Genomic DNA, 20,556 nt, shown 5'->3' with positions numbered 1-20,556 from the left:
ATTAATCTCTTCGACGAAACTTTATTAGACAGGAATACTTATTAGATATCTCACAGTCGAGCAGAACCACTTGAGTTTGTTTCTTTTCTATTTTTGGGCGGGTGGGCGCAAAATTCGCCTTCGTTTCATTTGTCTATTCTTCCCCTCTCCCTCTCTCCGTCTATCAATCGCTCTCTCCCATTCGATTGCTGCACGTTTTGCTCATTTTGCTAACGTGATAATAAAGTGCAAATAATATGGCTCAGTTGCAGTTGCAAAGACAATTGTGTTGCAGCTTCGACTTCGACTGCGACTGCGAGTTCAGATCATTCGGCTGTGATATGCGCAGCGGCTGTTGCAAGTTTTCCGCAATCGATGCAACAACAACAACGGCAACAACAGCAGCGAATTATCGCTGATGGAAATGCACCTGACGCTTGATTTGTTGCTGTTGCTGTTGCAAGTTGCAAGTTGTGTTTGCTGGCATTTGCACGACTTTTACGACTGCAGTTTGTGGGGCGTTGGTTGCCAACATTCGACGATCGACGTTCGACGTTCTAACGCACCAAGTTGGCCAAAATGTTATGGGCCAGCCAACGCCAACTCTTTTGCCCGCTGGCAGCGTCTGCTGCCCCTCCCCTCCTTACTCCCCTCTCCCCCTCTGCTCACAATTCGCAGCCTCGTTATGCGCCAATTACTTGGCAAACAATTTTTACCTTTAGCCTCAAGTTCAAATTTCAAAATCAAAATCAGCAGCAGCAACATCAGACGATGGGAGCAGCACATCGTCGGGGAGGGGAGCAAGGGGAAGAGGGGGGTGGCAGGCAGCTGGAGTCTGAAGGTAATTGCTTGGCTGGGGCAGGTTTTCCCATGGGTAACCTGTTGCGACCGCGTAGCGAAGCCACAAACAACGGTAATCACTCACTCAAACAGCAACTGCAGTTGCCTCTCTCACTCACTCACTTGCCATCTCTCTCTAGTGGCAAGGTGTTGGAGTTCGCATAGGGACACGAACTTCAAATCAAAGCCAAGTTAAGTGCTAGTTACAGCTCGCAACAACAACAACAACATTAAAAAAGAAGCTCAAAGTGTTGGCTGTCCAAAAGGGTCCAAAATGCAGCAGGCAGATTTGCATGCGGCAAGTTCGACTCACTCGCTTTGTGGTATGCAACCGAAATTATAGACAGAGAACCAACAGCCAACTAACTCAGTCATAGATTGTGTGCATTCATAGCCTTGGCTGCAACTGCAACAGCGGCAACAGCAGCAGCTTCCACACAGGTCAAACTTAGTTGCAAGAAGACAGCATAATTGACCTTAGGCTGACTGAGAGACTCCTCTTCACAGTTCAGTGCAACATGTGGAATGCGCCGCCTCATTGATTGCTAAGCAAAGTGCAACCATTTCACAGTGAAACTCTGCTCGCTATCAATTGATTACAACTAACATTTAATAGACCCCCAGCTTAAGCTAAAGTTGCAGATTCAAGAGAGAAATACTTAAAGAAAAAAGGAATCAAATGTATCCAGTAACAATTAATATTATATATGAACTATTTAGTATAAATGTATGTATGTGAATTTAAAAAATGAATTTAACAAGACTTGAAGAAAAAAGTAAGAAGACATTTACATTAACACCATATTCTACAAATATACCAAAAATATACCATAGAAATACTAAAATCTACTGAACTCTTTTTTTTTGGATATCGGTATTGTATTGCATTCAAAATATAGCATAGAGTACACCATATACCACAGTATGAAGTTTTTTTGGTATATTTTTAGTATTTTTGTGGAATATTGCTTTGACAAATTACAAAGGAATAATACCGAAACGATTTGTTGTGGGTATATTTTGAAAATAGTTCTATATCAATATTACAAAATGATGTCGGTATTTTTTTAGTATATTGTAGTATATAAATTTGTATATTTTAAAATTACTTCCACACTGTTTTGGTTTTTTCGCAATGAGTAGTATTTCACAGTTGAGCACACTCGAGTGTAGTTTTCTTTCTTGTTTTCATATTAAATCACGTAAAAAAACACAGACACCTTTTTTAAATATGAAATTTTATACGAATTGTTCTCATATTAAATATAATTTAGAGTACCAACTTTTTGGCTGTTTTAGTTTAAATTTGTAGGCATATAAATTTACAAATATATGTCTTAAGTTTTAAAGAATTATCATCGAAATAAAGTATATTTGGTAAAGATAATTTTAAGCTATTTCAAATTTAAGTTTTTATGCACATAAATAAATGTATGTCTTCTAATATTATTTCTATTTTGTTGCAGATAAAATATATCACTAATAATTGAAATGCTAATAAGGTAAGTGAAATTCTTTGCTAAAACAAATGCATAAGACAGAAAAATTTTTGTGATGAAATGTAGTTAAAAATCCAATTTATAATTTACTTTAGCAGCAAAGTTTAGGATGAATGCTTAAACATTTTCTTAGTTTAAATTAGTCACAATTCTAAACCAAATCTCGAAGTATTTGAAGTTCCCCTACTTGAATGATTTACTCGCAATTATTGATATGTTTTTTGATACATTTTCGCTACAACAATTTCAAAGGCAAGCGCAATTTAAGAAATTTTCGCATAAATTGTTAAAATGCATTTAGATGCCATTTGTTATTTGGTTTTTCGTGTTTAGTTTGCAGTGAAATGCGATTCCATTCATGGAAAAGGCTCGTTATAGAGTTCTGCGAAATCGAAGAACAACTGTTGCCCCCATTGCTGCTAGAGCAGAGAGGGGGAAGGAGAGGTGGAGAGGGGTAAGAGAGTGAGGCGCGTCTAGTGGCAACTTGCCACACAATCCGAATCCGAATCCGAATCGCGACTCTTGACTTTTCGATGGCTGCCGCCCACAAATTAGCTGGCCAATAAAATTGGCAATTAGCAAAACATTTTGTACGCACTGTCGAAGTTTGTTGTAGTCAAAGTTGTTGTTGTTGTTGTCTAAATTGCTGTTGCTGTTGTTGTTGTTGTTGCTGTTGTTGATGGCAGTTGATGGCCAAAACGTGAGCGAGGCGTGAGCCATAAATACGATTGCAAATGGCAGCAATTAACGCCGAGAGTGCGAGAGCAACTCGAACCCGAAACCGATCTATAGACAGAAATACTCTGCTTAAGATGCTTGCCTCTTCCTCCTCCTTTCCTCTTCCCTTCCTCTGTGGCAAGTCGGCAGTTCAGCGGCCGTTTTCATAAACATAAAAAGCCAATTTCAATAACATTTTCCAGCTGCAACATGAGGCGGCAGCAGCCACAGCGGCAGCAATATGTTGCTGGCAACACGGCAACAGTTGCAAGTTGCCAACAAATTTGTTGATGCCTCTCCAGCAGCAGCAGCAGCAGCCAAAGTTGTTGTTGTTGCTACAGTTACTGCAGCTAGAATATCGTTTATTGAAACATTAATTGCTCATGTGAAAATCACTTTCGAATAGTTGCAACAGCTTTTCAAGCAGCAAGTTGCATTAGTTTCAGTTGCTGTTGTTGCAACAATTGTTCCTCTGGACACTTGCTTAGTTTCGATGTTGTTGCTGTTGTTGTTCCAAGTTGCTGTGTTTGCTTTTGCCTCTCTTTGGGGTCGTCGCCTATTTTGCTCAGTTTGTGTTGCTTCCTTTTTGCCACTGCGATAATTGCAATTTGATGTTGCACTCGATGTTGCTTCGTCTCGTTGCTTGGCTTCTTTTTGTAATTTGTGACGCTTAACGAGTGTTAAGCGCATATTGCAATATCTACACAAAATGCTGTCAATAGTCAAAAAAACATTTAAAAATACACCAAAAGTGACCAAGGTGGCACTTGGTTATGTAAGAAATAAAAGAAAATCAAATGCACTTAGCTAGGAAATATTTTAGAGAGTAGTTAGTAGAAAAAGACATCAACACATGTTATGAATTATTCAATTTTCTTTATATATTAAAGTAAAATAAGTGAAACTATTGATTGAATTGAAATAGGAGAAGATTTTCTATGTAAATATTGTAAATAATAATAATGTAAATAAGGTTTTTCATAACATTGTAAAATCAAAAATAACTACAAATAAATTCTTCTTTACTTGTGCATGGTTTTCTTATTTTTCTGATAGAAAATCTTCTACTATTCCAAATTAATATAATATGTATAAAGTAAAATATGGAACTCAAAAGAATGAGAAAACGATACTCAAGTAAATGAAATGTTAAGTATAATAATATAAGAAATATTCAACATTCAAAGTGACTAAGGAAGATTTGATATGATAAGATATAAAAGCGTCTGATAAATATTGTAGAAACAAAAGTATAGATATTCTTAGAAGATAAGCAAAATTATGAAAACAAACTTACAAAGTTACCAAAGGAAGCAAATAATTTGTAGTTCTAAATAAATATAAACTTAACGAGGAGTGTTAATACATATACATATATGATTATAGGATTATAGGATTTAGGATAGTAAATCGATAGTGAAATGTTGGTAGAGGAAGCAACAAAGTATTAAATACTAGATTGAATATGATAAATTGCGAAATTAATGAATCAACAAAGAATTTTGTTTTTTGCAAAGAAATAGTTTGTGATGCTCTGCTTCAATATTCATTTAAATATTATAGTAAGTTTGCAGTTTATACTATGCTTTTAAAAATATACTAGATATTTGTATATATACTAAATAGTTTGTGAGACTCTGCTCAAATACTCAATTAAATATAAACATATTGCAGTATATAATATACTTTAAATAATATACAGTACTCACATATGTATATATTATATAGTATACTACCTTCCATTTGTTTTTCTAATTGTTTGCTTGTTGGGATAGGCGCTCTGTTTTATTCTGCTTCAATATTTGATTAAATACTATCACATTGCAGTATATACTATACTATATATGTATAATATACTGAAAATATACCTTACATTGTTTTCCACACTTATTTATTTGTTGGAATAGGTCTTCTTTTTTCTTCTGCTTCAATACTTAACTAAATGTCGCATTGCAGTATATACTATACTATATATAATATACTGTTTATATATAAATATACTGCCTTACATTGTTTTCCCCACTTATTTATTTGTTGGAATAGGTCTTCTTTTTTCTTCTGTTCCAATATTCAATTGAATTTTAACATATTGCAGTATATACTATACTATACTATATATTATATACTGAATATATATAAATATATACCTTACATTGTTTTCCCCAATTATTAATTTGTTGGAATAGGTCTTCTTTTTTTCTTTTGCTTCAATATTCAATTAAAGTTTCACATATTGCAGTATATACTACACTATAAATAATATGCTATATATATGTTAATATACTGCATCCCATTGTTTTCATTAATGATTTGTTTGTTTGTTGGGATAGGCCTTCTTTTTGTTTTATACTCGCAGTCTAAGCTGAATGATTGACAATTGTTTATGCACTCAATGTGCACTCGATGTTATTTCTCGTTGTTGTTGCAGTTGTTGTTGTTAAAGTTGCAGTTGCATTTCGCAGCTCAAATCAAAACTGGCGCGTTTCACAGCTTAATCACATGTCGCGTTGTTGTAAAAAACAAAAAACAAAAACAAAAGAAACACCTACGGAGAAGTTTTGACTCTCTCAAGAGATACGTAAAAAGCGATTGACAAGCAAAACTGTCAACGCGTTTGAAAATCGCGTTGACTGAGTGCCCCGGCCACGCCCCGCAGTTAGTTGTTGTAATTGCTGTTTACCGTATTGTTGTTGTTGTTGTTGCAACAGTTGTTGCTGTTGTTGTTGTCGCCGCCGGTGGCAATGGCGAACGACACTTGGCCCCCAGTCACAAGTCGCATAATGAAAATGTCAACTTGGCGTTGCCTTTGCCTCACTTTGCTTCTCATTTTTCCTCTTAACTTTTTTTGTTGCCTTTTGCCTGGCACAAAGTCCACTTGAGAGCCAGGCGCGTCAGCCAGGCAAATAAATATAAAGCTAGTTAAGTCAGACGAACAACGAATTAGCCATACACTTAACTAGGAAATTTCTTTATTAGCTTTCATAAAATATATGACTCTAGAAAGGCGCTTTAATTTGTAAGTTCAATTTGAATACTGTGGATATAATCATAAATTGTGAAAGTGGCAGATAAGCCAGCAATTTTTGCTCATTTGTGACCAGCTTTCAAATGATGATTAAGCATTTATTCTGCTCCTTTTTTCAAGAAGACTTAACTGAGCTAATGGGAATCGGTTCATCGTAGCAATTTTTAAGTTATGTTTAAACTCTTTGGGGATACTATGTAATATATGAATACATACCGGTTCACAAATGGGAAAAAATAATAATGTAATGTAAGTTTAGCACTTCCACTCAATGTTCCCACCCAATGTTAGCAATATTTCTTACATTTCCCGATCATTGTAAAGCAGAGGCGCTTTCAAGTAGTTTCATCAAGCAAGCGAACCGGTTCATATCACTAATTTTAAATCTCCTTATAGCCTTTGTATATATTCGAAGGTAGAAACTTGTGTTAAGTTTTCTTACGCGTAAAAAGTGTATGCGAGTTAGTTTAGCAAATTTGACCAAATTTCATAAAATATACTTTACAAAGTATATAACAAAAACCGCTCTGAACCTATGTGAACCGGTTCATAACGGTCATAACGTAGAAGTAATTTTAACGCTTCAACTCAATTTTATGTGCCCAATGTTACCTATATTTCTTCAATTTTATTCATTATTATTTTTTTCATTATTAATAAGAAACCTCTTTGAAATGAGTTCATTAGGCAATTGAACCGGTTCAGAAATCTAATTTAAAAGAAAGAAAAGAAATATGTTTAGCACTTCCTCTCAATTTTTCCACCCAATGTTAGCAATTTTTTACATTTTCTGTTCATTATATAGCGGAACCACTTTGAAATGAGTTCATAAAAGAAGTGAACCGGTTCAGACATCTTATTTAAAAATATAACCAAGTAATGCTAAGTAATTTTACAGCATTAACTCAAAAGGATAGCAATACTTCATAAATTTTCCGTTCATTATAAATAAGAAATCTCTTTGAAATGAGTTCATTAAGCAAGTGAACCGGTTCAGGATATAGACTGAGCTCAATGATAAAAGCGAGATGCCCGAAGCTGAAGTGTATTGAGAGGGAGATAAACGAGACAAAAGTTCAGCAACTGCAACGCAAATATCACGCGTGATTCATCGGCGACAACAACAGCAATAGCAACAACAGTTGCAGCAGCAGACTCCCACACACGCACACTCGCGCACACATACGCACAGAGAGAAACACACACATATGCAAATGTTGCTGCCGTTAGACGAAACTGATTTCAGCGCGTTTTTATGCTTGTTAGAGCAACGCCCGCGACGCTTTTACAGCGTTTAAAGGGGCATTAAGGGGTGTTGAGGAGGGGGAAGAGGTAGTTGACAGAGGAGTGTGCCAGGTGAGAAGGGGGAAGTGGAGGCTGGTCTGCACTTTTCTTATTTATTAAGCGCACAAAGTCGTAATTATGCAAAGCGACAAGAGTTTATGGGGCAACAACAAAAGCAGTTATGTGTTGTTGTTGTAGTTGTTATTGTTGTTGTTGTTGTTACTTTTATTGTTGTAGAAGTTGTTGCAGTTCTTCTACACTTTGAATGCCTGCTGGTTGCTTACACAATTTCCCATTTAATTACCCCAGCAATAAGCGACAATCTTTTGTCACCGAAGACAAATCGAATGTACTTGAACCCCCGCGTTGTAAATAATCGAATCGATAAAGCAAAAGTGCAAATAGCAGCAACAACAACAATTGCAACTGACAACAACAGCAACACAAATTTTGGCATTCAATTCGCATTGAATAAGTCGCTGATTCTGTCTTTTAGTGTCTCAGATAAGCTTCAGTTTCAGTTTGAGTTCAGTTTCATTTCGATATTCAGAATCTTTTTTTCGAATATTTCGAATATTGGCCAACTCGCAGCTCGTAATTCACTTTGTGCCCTTGCCTCGTTTAAAGAAAGGGAAATAAAGAGTACAACAACTTTAGGGAATAACTTGTGCAGCTTATAAAAGAAGAGAGTAAGAATTAGTCTAAAGTTAATTGAAACTTTCAATTATTTAATTTAAAGCACCAATAAATTTCTTTACACTTTAAAAGCGTCTTATTCTTAATCATTCTGAAGAGCAGCTTTTATTTTTCTTCAGACTGATCACGATTACTTTATTGGCTTCAAAACTTTTTGTTTCTTTCTTGAAATTTCATTCTACTTTTAAACTATTTAAGTATATCAAATTCCAATATTGAAATATTAGTGACTTTGCTTCAATTATTTAAGTTAATAAACGATAAAAAATTCTCTTTAATTGAGAAAAACAGCTAATATTTTTCATTATGTTTATTATTCCAACTTCTATCTAAAGATCTCTCTTTGCCTATTTTCTGTGTGTAGATGTAAAACTCTTGCCTTGTTTCTACTTTTAAAATATTTATTTCCTTACTTGAATTATTTAATGTAATACACCATTCAAATTCTGTACAACTTTGAATAACCAGCTTCCATTTTTATTTATACTTATTAATTTCATTTTCAAGGCTTCTAAACTTTGCCCAATTTCATAGATGAAAAACTATTCAATTTTAAATTATTTCTATTTCAAAGTCATTGTTTGGATTCTATTATACATATGTATGTCATTTTCCAATATTAAAATATGAGTGACTCAGCTTCATTCAAACTTTTGTCTAAAGATGTAAAACTCTGCCTAATTTTTTTGGGTGTCAAACTCTTTCCTTGTTTCTACTTTTAAGTTATGATTGACATATTAAAATTTTTATTTCCTTCCTTGAGCTATTTAATGTAATGCACCATTAAAATTCTTTACAATTTTGAAAAACACCTCCTATTTTTATTTATACTTATTAATTTCAATTTCGAGGCTTCTAAACTTTGCCAAATTTCTGTGCATAGATGAAAAACTATTCAATTTAATTTCCTTGTATTTCAAAGTCAATGTTTTTATTCTACTTTTAAACTACGATATGCTATACTAAAATATTTATTACTTTGCATCAATTATTTAATTTAATACATTATCAAAATTCTTTTCAATTATGATCTAATAGCAATAATTTCTGTTTTATTTGAGTGATTTCATCAATATGAAACTTCATTAATTTTTTAGGAAACTTTATTACAATTTAAACAGTATATCAATTATAACAAACAGCTTTGATTTGTCTTTACAATCATTAAATTACATTTTAGTGGCTTTTAAACATTGCCTAATCTGTGAATTTTTATTGTTTATGTTCTATAAGCTTCAACAGATATGTAGTTAGATTATTTAGTATATTTTGTATACTGAAATTAATATCCAGATCCTAACATGACTTTAGGTATAAAAATATACGATAGCAATAAAGTTATTTCATAAATTGATAGCAGCATATAATTTAGTTTTCAAAATTCACTACTTGTATTATTTTGATCTTATTATTTTTATTTTTATTTGCTATACTAAAATATTTGTTACTTTGCATCAATTATTTAATTTAATACATTATCGAAATCCCTTTCAATTATGACCCAATAACAATAAATTCTGTTATATGTATTTAAGTGATTTCATCAGTGTGATACTTTATAATTTTTGTTTAGGAAACTTTAATACAACTTTAACAATTTATCAATGATAACAAAAAGCTTATATTTTTATTTGTTAATTACTTCCGATTTATACATAGCTCAGCAAATTCATGTTTCTAAATTTATAATCTGCTTCCTTTATATTTAATCTTTAGGGAGACTTTAAATGTATTGTTTGTTTATTAGTTGTTCTCTTATTGATTTTATTTTACTGCAGTTGCTAATCTATTAAACTTTGACTTTATTCTCAATTCGCTAATTCTGTAATATCACATATAAGATCATCTGCTTAGTCGGTCTTAAATGGAATCAGTTTTAGCTGCCGTTGTTTTAGGGTGCCGCCGACTTAAAGAGACTTGAAGAGTTTGCCAAGATCTCCAGCTCAACGTGACCTGCTTGCTGGGTTGTCTCTTCCTCTTCCCTGCTCCCTTCTCGCTCGCACACACTCAAAGCAAAGGGTTAGGGCTGACAGTAGCAACAACAAAAGCAACAAATACAACAACAACAAAAGCAACAACAACAGCGATGGCGATGACGACAATTTGGCAATTTGCATATCGATGCAATGATCATTTTCCTCCGATTTCGACTGTGAAGAGGGAACGTGTTGGCATTTTGCATATGCAGTCGCAGTCGCTGCCTCAGTCAACGTCAGCAGCGCAGTCCGCTGCCTACATAATAAGCGAGAATTGATCGTTAGAGATTTATCGCTTCTTTGGCGATAATTTCAACTTAATTACAATTGAATGTGTCGCGTCTTTTTTATTGCTTTTTTTCTTTATTATATTCCTAGATTTGTCTTCTAGCTTCGCATTTACGTCTTTTGTGGTTGCTGTTGTTGTTTACGTTAAGCAAATTCGACGCATAATTCGCAGCCAAGCGAATGTTGAGTTCAATGTTTTGTTTTCAAAATGTATTTTGTCTACAAAATCCTTGAAGTGAGTCAATAGTCTTTCACACCCACTCCACAAGCTATAGCTTCAGGCTCATTTACAAATTGCTCAAATTCTTCCGCAAAAGGAAAACAAAACAAAAACCAAAACCAACAAGAATCTAATGAAATTTCGTTTTCTTTTCTTGAATGTTTTGTTAATCCCACAGACGCTTCAGATTATTCCGATTTGCGCGGGCCTATAGGCCTATTATTCTTTTGTGAAGTCAAGTCAAGTCAAGTCAAATCGAGTCAAGTCTCGAGTCTCGAATCTCAAGTCAACGCACTTTGCGGGGCCTCATGAATTTTACTACGATTGCCGCTTTGCCGCTTTACGCACATTTTTCTTGTTGCGTTGCCGCATTCGGATTGATATGAAGATTTGATTGAATCGCATGCAGATTTATTCATGCGACGAGTTGGAAATTTGACATTCGAAAAGGATTTTTCAAATTGAATTTCAAATTTAAATTGAACCGCGTTAGGCAGTCTAAAGCAGTTGAACTGCTTATCATAAACTGCTTTTCGGTATAACTTACTTCACAGTTAACTGCTTGTCAACACGATGTACTGCTTAAAACAAACTGCTTCGGTTCTATGCTGTGCCATGTGTATGAATGATTTTTATTATTATTGCCTTAATAGTAAACCATTTTTTAATAAACATTAAATTAAATTAATACTCTGCCATTACTCTTTTATTAATGAAGCAGCTTTACTCAATTTGAAATTTCGGCCACTCTCTGTTAATGCAACTATTGCCAACTGCGTGTTTCTGGCGTTGCCAACTTCTGTTGGGCTAACAGTTCCAGTTGGATTCCAATGAAATAACATTTTTTTGCGTTAACATGACCACCTTAACAGTCGTTTGTATCGATCTATCGGCTGGCACGATGTCAGCTGTGTAAGCAATTCACCACACGCCCTCTTATGGTGCGTATTCCACCATTGAAAATTACTCTTCGGTTTGACGCGCTTGTGAACGGTTTTGTGCGGGGCCAGCGCAAAAATAAAAAGTATTATTCGCGGTGTGTAGTGTATGTGAGAGTGTAGTGAATAAATAAATTAGTGAAAATTCGTTTGGAAATGGGCAACTTGGACGACGCCAGTGCCGGCTTTGAGCAGAGTTACGTCCACAGCAACGGGAACGGCAGCGTAAAATCAAGCACTCCAATTAGCAATGGACACATTCCGAATCATACGACATTCGTGGAGCAGCGGCAGAAAAGTGATGAGCAGCAGCAACAAAATGGTGAGGAAACAGAGGAGCAACTGCTGCGACTAAAGGAACTCAAGTTTTCGGCACCGGCGTACACTGAAATTCGCACACGTTCTGGAGGCCTTAATTTCAAGGTGAGTCCCAAAAAAAAAACACACACACACATACACACACTAGAACACATATCCAAGGCGAGGCAGCACGAACACGAAGAAGAAGCAGCAGAAGATTTTGCTCTTGCTTTTTATGCTTTTGCTGCTGCTTCTTCTTCTTCGCCTCGTGCCGGTGCTTCATTGATTTTGTATGTGTGTGTGTGCAAAGAGTTGCGCGTATGATTAAGCAGGCGAGCAGCGGGCATATGTGTGAAGAGAGCGACGCGCCAAAAACGAAAAGAAAAGAGTACAAATGTTTATGAGTGTGTGTAGTCAGCTGCTGTGTTTAATGCGTTTTTCAAGGGGAGTCGAGCGAGATGGGCTATGTAAGTGGCGCCCTCTTGCACTCGCCTAGTTTTCTAGGTCACTCTTTCTCAGCTGTTCGTTCTGCAGACTGCAGTCTGCAGTGTTTGCCCTCCCCACTCCACTTCACTTTACACTTTCGTTTCTCTCTTTCGCTCGCTTCGCTCTTTTGTTTGTTTTGGTTGCCCCGGCAACTACAATTGGGACATGTGTCCTCTGGCCTCTGTTTGTTTATGCTGCTGTTACAGCGCCCTGTGCTACACTCACCTGCACTTAAGTGACCATACACACCCTGTAACCCATCTCATATCTACATTTAGGCTATCGTCAGACCACCACTCACACACACACACAAACACATTCGCCCACTCATAGCACATTTCTTATCAGCTAATACTCAACACAATACACAAGAATTTTACGTAAAGCTTTTGGAGAATGCGGTTCGCATGGTTTAACTCTGCTTCTTCTTCTTCTTCCTTTTGAGGTGAATCATTTGCCCCTCACAAATGCTTTTTGATTACTCTACATATTATTTTTGGGTGCGTTCTTTTTTGTTTTACTTTTTCCAAAGAGATAATTTTCGGACTTTGCAAAGGCGTTGATTTTCTTATCGAACATTTCTGCAGCAGAGATAAACTTGATTTCAAATCATATTTTAATTGATTTTTCATTCGAAAATGCAAAGACAATTTTAAGCTAATAAGCTTGCACAGTACATTTCTGCTTTATAATAGGGGAGAAGTATTACTGAGTGCATTTCAATTACAATACTATTCGAACTATAGAAATTTTATATATAAAAACAACATTTAGTTTAATGTAAATAAACGATCTTTTACATAAAGAACCTAATTACAATGTTCAATGAAAACAATTTTTAGTCAAATTCCATTTTAATTTTGTGCAATTAACTTAAATGTGCAATTAAATATTAGGTGCAATCGCCGTTATACGATGTAAACTATGATTATAATAATATAATATAATAGTATATATTATTTCTATTTTAATTGAACAGAGAGACTTTCAAAGATTTGTTTCAATGGGAATTTTTATTAGTCACTTGTAATAAACATTTCACTAGTATCAAGAAAATCCCAGTCATGTTGATAATATTTAATCGATTCATTGTGACATTATCAGTATTGTGAACACTGATACCAAAATTGCATAATTTAAACTTAGAAGATAACAAAGATTAACTTACAACCTTCTTAAAAGCAAGAAAAACAATCGTAGAATATATTAGAGATATAAATTAAAAATTTCATTTTAAAAGTTCCATTTTTAAAGATTAGGGTTCCTATTTTCAAGTGAAAATTATATTAGAAACTTTTATAACAAATGTGTAATACAGTTTTATATTTAAATAACAACTTTTTCAAAGGGAAACCCCTTAAGTACTATTTATACCAAGTTTCAACACTTTAACTCCAAGTTTACCCGAGTTATATGATATCAGAGAATCAGTTTTCAGTAGTGTCAGGTTAATTTTTTTTTATTTGTGTTGTTGCAGTTGGGGTTAAACTCAGTTAATTGAGTAACAAAAGTGGTTGGCTTTCCCTTCACAGCTCTGATAGAGTCATGTCTGTTTATTATCTGATAGCTCAAATACTGAATACGAACTATTTAGCCCCACGCTCAAATTATAAATCATTATCTATGCTCGTTGTACTCGACTGCTTTACAAGCATTTGTTGTGTGTCGTGTACTCGATTGTACTCGATTTATTTATTTATCAGTTCTCTTGCTCAGCCATAAAACTGTGAACTGTGTGCGAGGCAGTGTATCTATATAATCGGATATAGTTGAGTTCACTTTCCAGTACATTAGTATTTTTGCAGCAATTGCGTGCAAAATTCGGAGTCGTCGTTGCGTTTCTGATATTATAAACAAGTTGGAAGTCGCGACGATAATAAACACGACATATTGCGAGCTCTCTCCATTGTTATATAATTTAGCTTTTTATATATAGAGCAACCCCGAGAGTCCCGCGAACAAAAGTAATAATAATAAACATCACAAAAAACTGCCCAGTTAATGAGAGAAAGAGGGAGAAATGTTCCTAAGTTGGATTATTCATTATAGCGTTCGATATCCGCCCCGACATTTGCGTATCTTTTGATTAATTAATAAGTTTACGCACCAATAAACAAGTGTGGCATGCTACACTATAGTTGGAGGCAGGTTCTACTTATATGGCTTCCATAAAATGCACAAAGCGAAGAGAGAAACACAGTTGATAAAGAGCGTTTCCTCTCTTTTGCATGACTTCACTGTACGCTTTGAAGACTGATTTTTTGTTGTATTCTGGTAGTTAAATGTTAATTGGCTGATTGACCACACAACAACAGTTTTCGTTGAGGTTTTTATACTTGATACCTATTGGGTAGAAAGGTATTATAACTTTGACTGACAATTTAGTATATTTTGTACTCTATGGTATATTTCGAAAATACTACTTTAGTCGGCAATTTAGTATATTTTTCACTATATTGTATATTCTGAAAGTATTACTATATAGTAAACTTTTAGTATTTTTGCGGTATTATAACTTTAGCTGACAATTTAGTATATTTTGCACCCTATGGTATATTTCGAAAATAGTAGTTCTGCGGTATTATAAATTTAGTTGACAATTTAGTATATTTTGGTATACATTGAAAGTATATAGTATATATATTTAGTATATATAGTATATTGTTAGTATTGTTGCGCTATTATAAATTTGACTGACAATTTGGGATATTTTGTAAGTACTAGTATATAGTATAATTTCAGTATTTCTGAGACTTTATAACATTGGCTACAAATTCAGTATATTTTGAACTTAATGGTATTCTGAAAAAATACTGTATAACATAATATTTAGTATTTTTGCGGTATATGAATTCGGTATGTTTTGAAATTAATATCACATTCTTTTGATTTTATTCACAATGGGTAGAGGGTATATCACAGTCGATCACACTCGATTGTAGATTTCTTGTTTTTTACTGATACTGTGAAATAACAATTTTAGATGCAGGTCAGGTGTTGATTACCCAAAGGTCTTTGACTATATCACCTATAGAGATCACAATATTCTCATTCCTATTCGACGCGCTGTGATTCTTCACATAAATATAATTGCCCTTTGACTGAGCGAAAGATGTTTATTCCCAGTTGTCAATTAGCTGGAAGCACTTTCAATTTGTTTGCCCATCGATTTGCTTAGCTAACACCTTAGCAATTATATTTTAAGAGGCTTCCATATAATACTCCCACCCATAATCAACTCTTAAAAACATTAAGCGCCTTCATAAAAAATAAAAGCTTTAAGCAGTTGTTTCACCGGTTTTTTCGAGTTTTAAAAGTTTACTGTTGTGTATAGAATTATTTTAATATTGCAATTGGATTCAGCTGAAATTTCATCGTCACCACCTTCATTCACTTCGATATCATCAACATTATCTTCATCATAAACCCGTTCAAATGGATAGCAGATTAAACATCTTTAAATACATCAATTTATTAAAAATTCTTTATTTGTTATAAAACTTTCAATGGGAAATCATCTGTTTTTATTTTAAGTTTTGGAATTCCTATACAAATCAATTCTGTTATGTTAGGTTCGACCTCTTCTTCAACTAAATTATAATGCCTAAAATTATATTAAGAATCAGAGTGAAATTTTCGTGTAACCATTATCAAAGCAAATCTGTTATAGCCAGGAACGAATTTAATAGATTAAAGTCTCCTCTTCAAACATCATCGATAATCATCACATAAATCATCTGGATTTCCGCAAAAAAGATTAAATTCATCAAAAGTTTCTCTATAATCATCTTTAAATTCAACCAACATTCAAACATATCAACATTGTTCATATCAATACTTTTACAAACATCATTGGAACTCATCTAATATCATCCTCAAGCTGCATTAACAGTTCTTTCACTTCTTCCGATCTTCAATCTTTACACAATTCATCACTTCATCATCAGTGTTTCTTAAACTACCATTCAAAACCATTTGGAAATCATCTTTCATCATGCAGAACCTCAGTCAAAATTAGGATAAAAATTTTCAGCTCTCTATCACAAACCAATCTTCATCATAAGTCATTAACTAAAATTTCTTCAAGCCCTTTCCGACATCTAATTGGAACTCATCTGAAATTATCCTCAAGCTTCATCAAAAGTTTTTCTTCCATAAAATTCATCACTAAAAATTTGTCTAAAATCATGCAAAATCATATTGGAAGTCCTAAATTTTCTATCATCAAACATCATTCAATTTCAACACATGTACAACTAATCGGAACTCATCTGAAATCCTCAATAAAGCTTTTCTCTATCATCAATCTAATCTCAATTAAAAATCCTTCAAACAACACTACCTATCAACACTCTTTAAACCATCATCGGCAACTAATTGGAACTCATATCATTCACAAGCTCGAACATAACTTGCGATCTGTTTCAACATCAACTCTCCTAAAAAATCGTCAGTAAAATGAAACCATTTAAAATTTATCTATGTACTCATACAAAATCAAGTTGCAGGTTTTAAGTTCTCAATCATCAAACATTACATCTTAAATTTGCTACTTTCACAATCATCATCTTCAACTATTCGGAACTCATCTGAAATCCTCACTAAAACTTTTCTATCATCCATCTAATCTGCATCAAAAATCAACTGGAATCACGCTCAAGCAGGTGGCTAAAACAGCTGTTCCGAAGCTTCCCTCAGCTTATCTCAAAATAAACTATATGGCTTGGCTACCCATTCATTCCCAGCCCAGATGTTAAAGAGAGATCGCAGCATAGATTAATCAGACTGTCGCCGGCTGATAACGCGGCATTAATTTCAAGTGCGTTGCGATAAGCCAACTTCCCTGAGTTGTGTGCGTTTGTGTGTTTGCTTTGCTGTGTCTGCTGCCCATCGAGAGTCCCCCCATCAATCATACATGAAAAGCTGTTCCTAATGTGTCTAACTTAACCCACAGAATGCAGAGGAAGGCAGCTACCATCCGGCAAATGGACACGTGGAGAAGAGCGGTAAAAGAAGCGACAAGTTCAAGCCAAGCCAAGCGGACGGCATTCTCTCTGCGGAGCAGGAACATTACCAGAAGACCTCCTTCGAGGATGTGCCGCTTCACACCGCCTGCCTGACCTATCTCGGTTTCTATCTCCTCATGATCCTCGGCTACATCAATCAGCTGCTCTTTGTGCCCAAGGTGGCCACCGAGAAGGCACGCGATGGCTACGTGACGCTCTACGATGCCTTCGAGAGCTTCTATTCCCGCTACGTGTATCGGAGAGTGAGGGATTGCTGGAATCGTCCCATTTGCAGCGTGCCTGGCGACGAGTTGATACTCAAGGATCGCGTGACTGACGATTATGGTTGGAGTTTTCGATTCACGGGCACCGAGACGCGTTGCTTGAACTTGGGTTCTTACAACTATCTCGGTTTTGCCTCCGCCACGGGACGTTGTGCCGACGAATCGGAGCAGCGTGCTCGGGAGAAAGGTTTGGCCTATTGCAGCTCACGTTGTGAACTTGGCAACACGCAGTTGCACATCGATCTGGAACGCTTAACGGCGAGATATTGTGGCGTCGAGGATGCCATTGTCTTTGGCATGGGATTCGCCACGAATGCTTTGAATCTACCCGCTTTGCTTGGTCCCAAATGTCTGGTGGTGAGCGATGAAAAGAATCACGCTTCGATTATCCTCGGACTGCGTTTGTCGGGGGCCACCACAAAAGTGTTTAAGCACAACAGCATGAAGGATCTGGAGCGTGTGCTGCGCAACGGCGTCTGCTATGGCAACCCCAAGGATGGGGGCAAACCCTACAAGAAGATCCTCATTTGCGTTGAGGGCATTTTCAGCATGGAAGGTTCGATTGTCCGACTCCCCGAGATCATTGCGCTGAAGAAGAAGTACAAGGCGTATTTGTACCTAGACGAGGCGCACAGCGTTGGCTCGATGGGTCCGAACGGACGTGGAGTTGTCGACTACTTCAAGGCGGATCCCAAGGATGTGGACATACTGATGGGCACGTTCACCAAGAGCTTTGGCAGTGCCGGTGGCTACATTGCAGGCACCAAGGTAAAGGAAATGTTTAATACAAATGTGAAGTTAAGGATTATATCAAGTGTTCCTCTACTCTGTATAGAAACTGATTGACTATCTGCGTGCCAATAGCCACGCCCACTGCTACGCTGGCTCCATTTCGCCGCCCATTGTGCAACAGATCTACACCTCGATGAGCATCATCATGGGCGACGATGGCACCAACACCGGACGCAACAAGATCCAACAGCTGGCCAGGAACACGCGCTATTTCCGTCGACGTCTCGCCCAGATTGGCGTCATCACTTACGGCCATGAGGATTCGCCTGTGGTGCCCATGTTGGTCTATCTCTTCTCGAAGATTGGGTGAGCTAGCTGAGTGATGAATTCGTTCAAAGTTTCCTTCTAATATTGTGTGTAATCTCCTCAGTGCCGTCATTCGCACGTTGACCACGCGTCACATTGCCGTTGTGGGCGCTGGTTTCCCGGCCACGCCCATCATGGAGGGACGTATTCGCTTCTGTTTGTCGGCCGCACACACCAAGGAGCAACTAGACTATGCGCTGGACGTCATCGACGATGTGAGCGAGAACCTCGGCCTCAAGTATTCCCGCAAACCGCGCGATCCCAATCCCATTGAGTACTAAACTCTCTCGGTTCTTCATTTCATCATAAAACACATTAAAAACAACAACACACACACAACAAAGAAACAGAACTAGAACTTTAATGAAACGTTAATGTTATAAAACTATGGATTCAATAGATACATATATAAACACTTTATTTATATATATAGAGAAACTGAAAAAGCTTTTTGTTGTACGCAATTGTTGACTAATAATCCCCAAGGGAATCTGCCTAAATAGATGAAATAGAATCGAAGCCGCACAACAACATGCAAAGCTACTACTAAATAATGTAATATGAATAATGTATTTAGCATTTAACACATTTTGCGTAGTTGTTATTTTGTAATTTGTAATGTGTAATGTCTCTTCAAATGTCTTCTTCGGAGTTTTAAGTTCACACTTGAAGAGAAAGAGAGAGAAGGAAAGTGCTGTTGTGCAAGCAGTGCAGACAAGCAGTAGAAAGCAGCACACATTGCAACCTTGCTTCTTTAAGCTCGCCAGTCCAAAACAACTACAGCAACAACTAATAATAATAATTATAAAATGAAACAACTGTTAACGCCTATCTATGACTCTGTAGTAGAGTGTAGACACACGATACTTTACTGTGTATTAAACATAGATATACATATATATATATTTTATTTTTCTATCCAGAATAAAACGTACATTTTTTGGGCTTTATAATAACATAAAACAATAGAAGAACTCGAATCTAGTTGCCTCTTTGAATACTGAGAAAAATGTTCTATCTACAAAATTTTCTATTCATCTTTTCACTGCGTTTTGGCTGTCGTCTCATTGCTTATACCGAGATTTGTGCCTATGGCTATGGCGTCTATTATATGTTTCGTGAATTTGGTTTTATTGAGCTCATGGAATCGATGATTATCATCTCCTTGGGCACCTCCTGTATTCTGGCCATATTGATGCTAGTCTCCACGCTGCAGGAACATGTGAGTTTCCGTTTCCGTCAAGTCCCCAATTTTGTGTCGTTACAACATTTTCCTTAGGAATCAACTGGCATTATTTTCACGTATCTCATGTGGGGCATTTTCACGACCATTTTCCTGGCCATCTTTTACATTCTGAGCTATACGAATGGCAAAATGAAATCGGTACCGCTGTTTGTGGCACTCTTGGTGGGCACAACAAGTGAGTGACAATTGTTGTTGTGTGATTTCTGATTAGTTTCCTTCTCCTTGCAGTTATCAAGTGTTATGCTTTGTTGGTTGTATTGTCGTTTATGCACATGCTCGTTTCCTCCGACAGTGATGATTCCTCCTAAGATAAGATAAGATATATTTTGTAAAACATACATTTCTTTATTCCATATTTATACATAAAAATTGGAAAATAAAATTCCAATTCCATTTCAAATTTAAATTTAACGTCAACTCGAGCAGTTTGAACTGTAATAATTTCGTATTACAGTTGACAGGCAGTGCTCTTGTGCAAGCAGTACAACCAAGCAGTGTGTAGAGTCAGAGGTGTACTGCTTGACTTAGGCGGCTCATTTGAAAAATATTCAAATTGCTTTTCAAAGCTTTTGTTAAATGAAAATTGCAGCTGCCTTTCGATTTTTATTGAGATTCGCTTGCAGCGTTGACTTAAACAATTTTCTAATTAACAGTAACTCAGTCTGGCACTTGGC

General features: G+C 35.9%; 1 protein-coding gene across 2 annotated transcripts; it reads left to right on the top strand.

The window, feature by feature from the left end:
* The first annotated feature begins 11,473 nt into the window (after positions 1-11,473).
* LOC117564330 (serine palmitoyltransferase 2) lies at positions 11,474-20,285 on the top strand. Of its 2 annotated transcripts, none has more exons than XM_052002118.1 (6): positions 11,474-11,885; positions 17,203-18,306; positions 18,374-18,636; positions 18,701-19,858; positions 19,916-20,044; positions 20,111-20,285. In XM_052002118.1, the coding sequence occupies exons 1-4, from the start codon at positions 11,619-11,621 to the stop codon at positions 18,915-18,917; spliced, it is 1,851 nt and encodes a 616-aa protein (XP_051858078.1). In that variant the 5' UTR covers positions 11,474-11,618; the 3' UTR covers positions 18,918-19,858; positions 19,916-20,044; positions 20,111-20,285. The 2 variants fall into 2 exon arrangements, with proteins under 2 accessions (XP_051858078.1, XP_034098926.1); XM_034243035.2 differs by having other exon boundaries at positions 19,916-20,057.
* Positions 20,286-20,556: the final 271 nt, after the last annotated feature.

This window comes from Drosophila albomicans, chromosome 2L (assembly GCF_009650485.2).
Source record: "Drosophila albomicans strain 15112-1751.03 chromosome 2L, ASM965048v2, whole genome shotgun sequence".
NCBI classification, from domain to species: Eukaryota; Metazoa; Arthropoda; class Insecta; order Diptera; family Drosophilidae; genus Drosophila; species Drosophila albomicans.
This window is presented reverse-complemented; position numbering and strand designations above follow the sequence as displayed.